General features: G+C 58.9%; 1 protein-coding gene across 1 annotated transcript; it reads right to left on the bottom strand.

Moving 5' to 3' along the window:
* Nucleotides 1-49: 49 nt before the first annotated feature.
* Nucleotides 50-388, bottom strand: ETH_00038385 (uncharacterized protein; the record flags this gene model as incomplete). Its single annotated transcript, XM_013375178.1, has 1 exon — nucleotides 50-388. One exon carries the CDS (start codon nucleotides 386-388, stop codon nucleotides 50-52), a length of 339 nt encoding a protein of 112 aa, XP_013230632.1.
* Between the last annotated feature and the right edge of the window lie 48 nt (nucleotides 389-436).

Here is a 436-nt window from a genome sequence, read left to right as displayed (position 1 = left end):
TCTCCTTCGGCTCCGCCGTCGAGTTCATCCGGCAGGCCCCCATCAGCAGCTACCTGCAGCAGTTCCCCACGGACAACATGCGCGCAGAACACATCGACGGGTCGGAACTGCTGCTGCTGCTGCTGCTGCTGCTGCTGCTGCTGCTGATGCTGATGATGATGATCGCGGTGATCGTGGGCTGCTGCGGGAGGTGGCGGGCGTGCCGCGGGGGGGTGCTGCTGCTGCTCTTGCTGCTGCTGGTGACTATGGGGTGCTCCTGGCAGTCGTCCTGCTGCTGCTGCTGCTGTTCTTGCTGCTGCTGCTGCTCTTGCTGCTGCTGCTGGTGGGTCTCATTGCGCGTTGCTGCAGCGCGTCGGTTCGTGTCTCCTTTTTGTTGGTGTGTTTCCATTTACTAGTTTCTGTCTTCTTCTAATTGTTTAATTTGCTTCTTTTCCAA

Source organism: Eimeria tenella, genomic scaffold (assembly GCF_000499545.2).
Source record: "Eimeria tenella Houghton genomic scaffold, Eth_scaff2597, whole genome shotgun sequence".
NCBI classification, from domain to species: domain Eukaryota; phylum Apicomplexa; class Conoidasida; order Eucoccidiorida; family Eimeriidae; genus Eimeria; species Eimeria tenella.
This window is presented reverse-complemented; position numbering and strand designations above follow the sequence as displayed.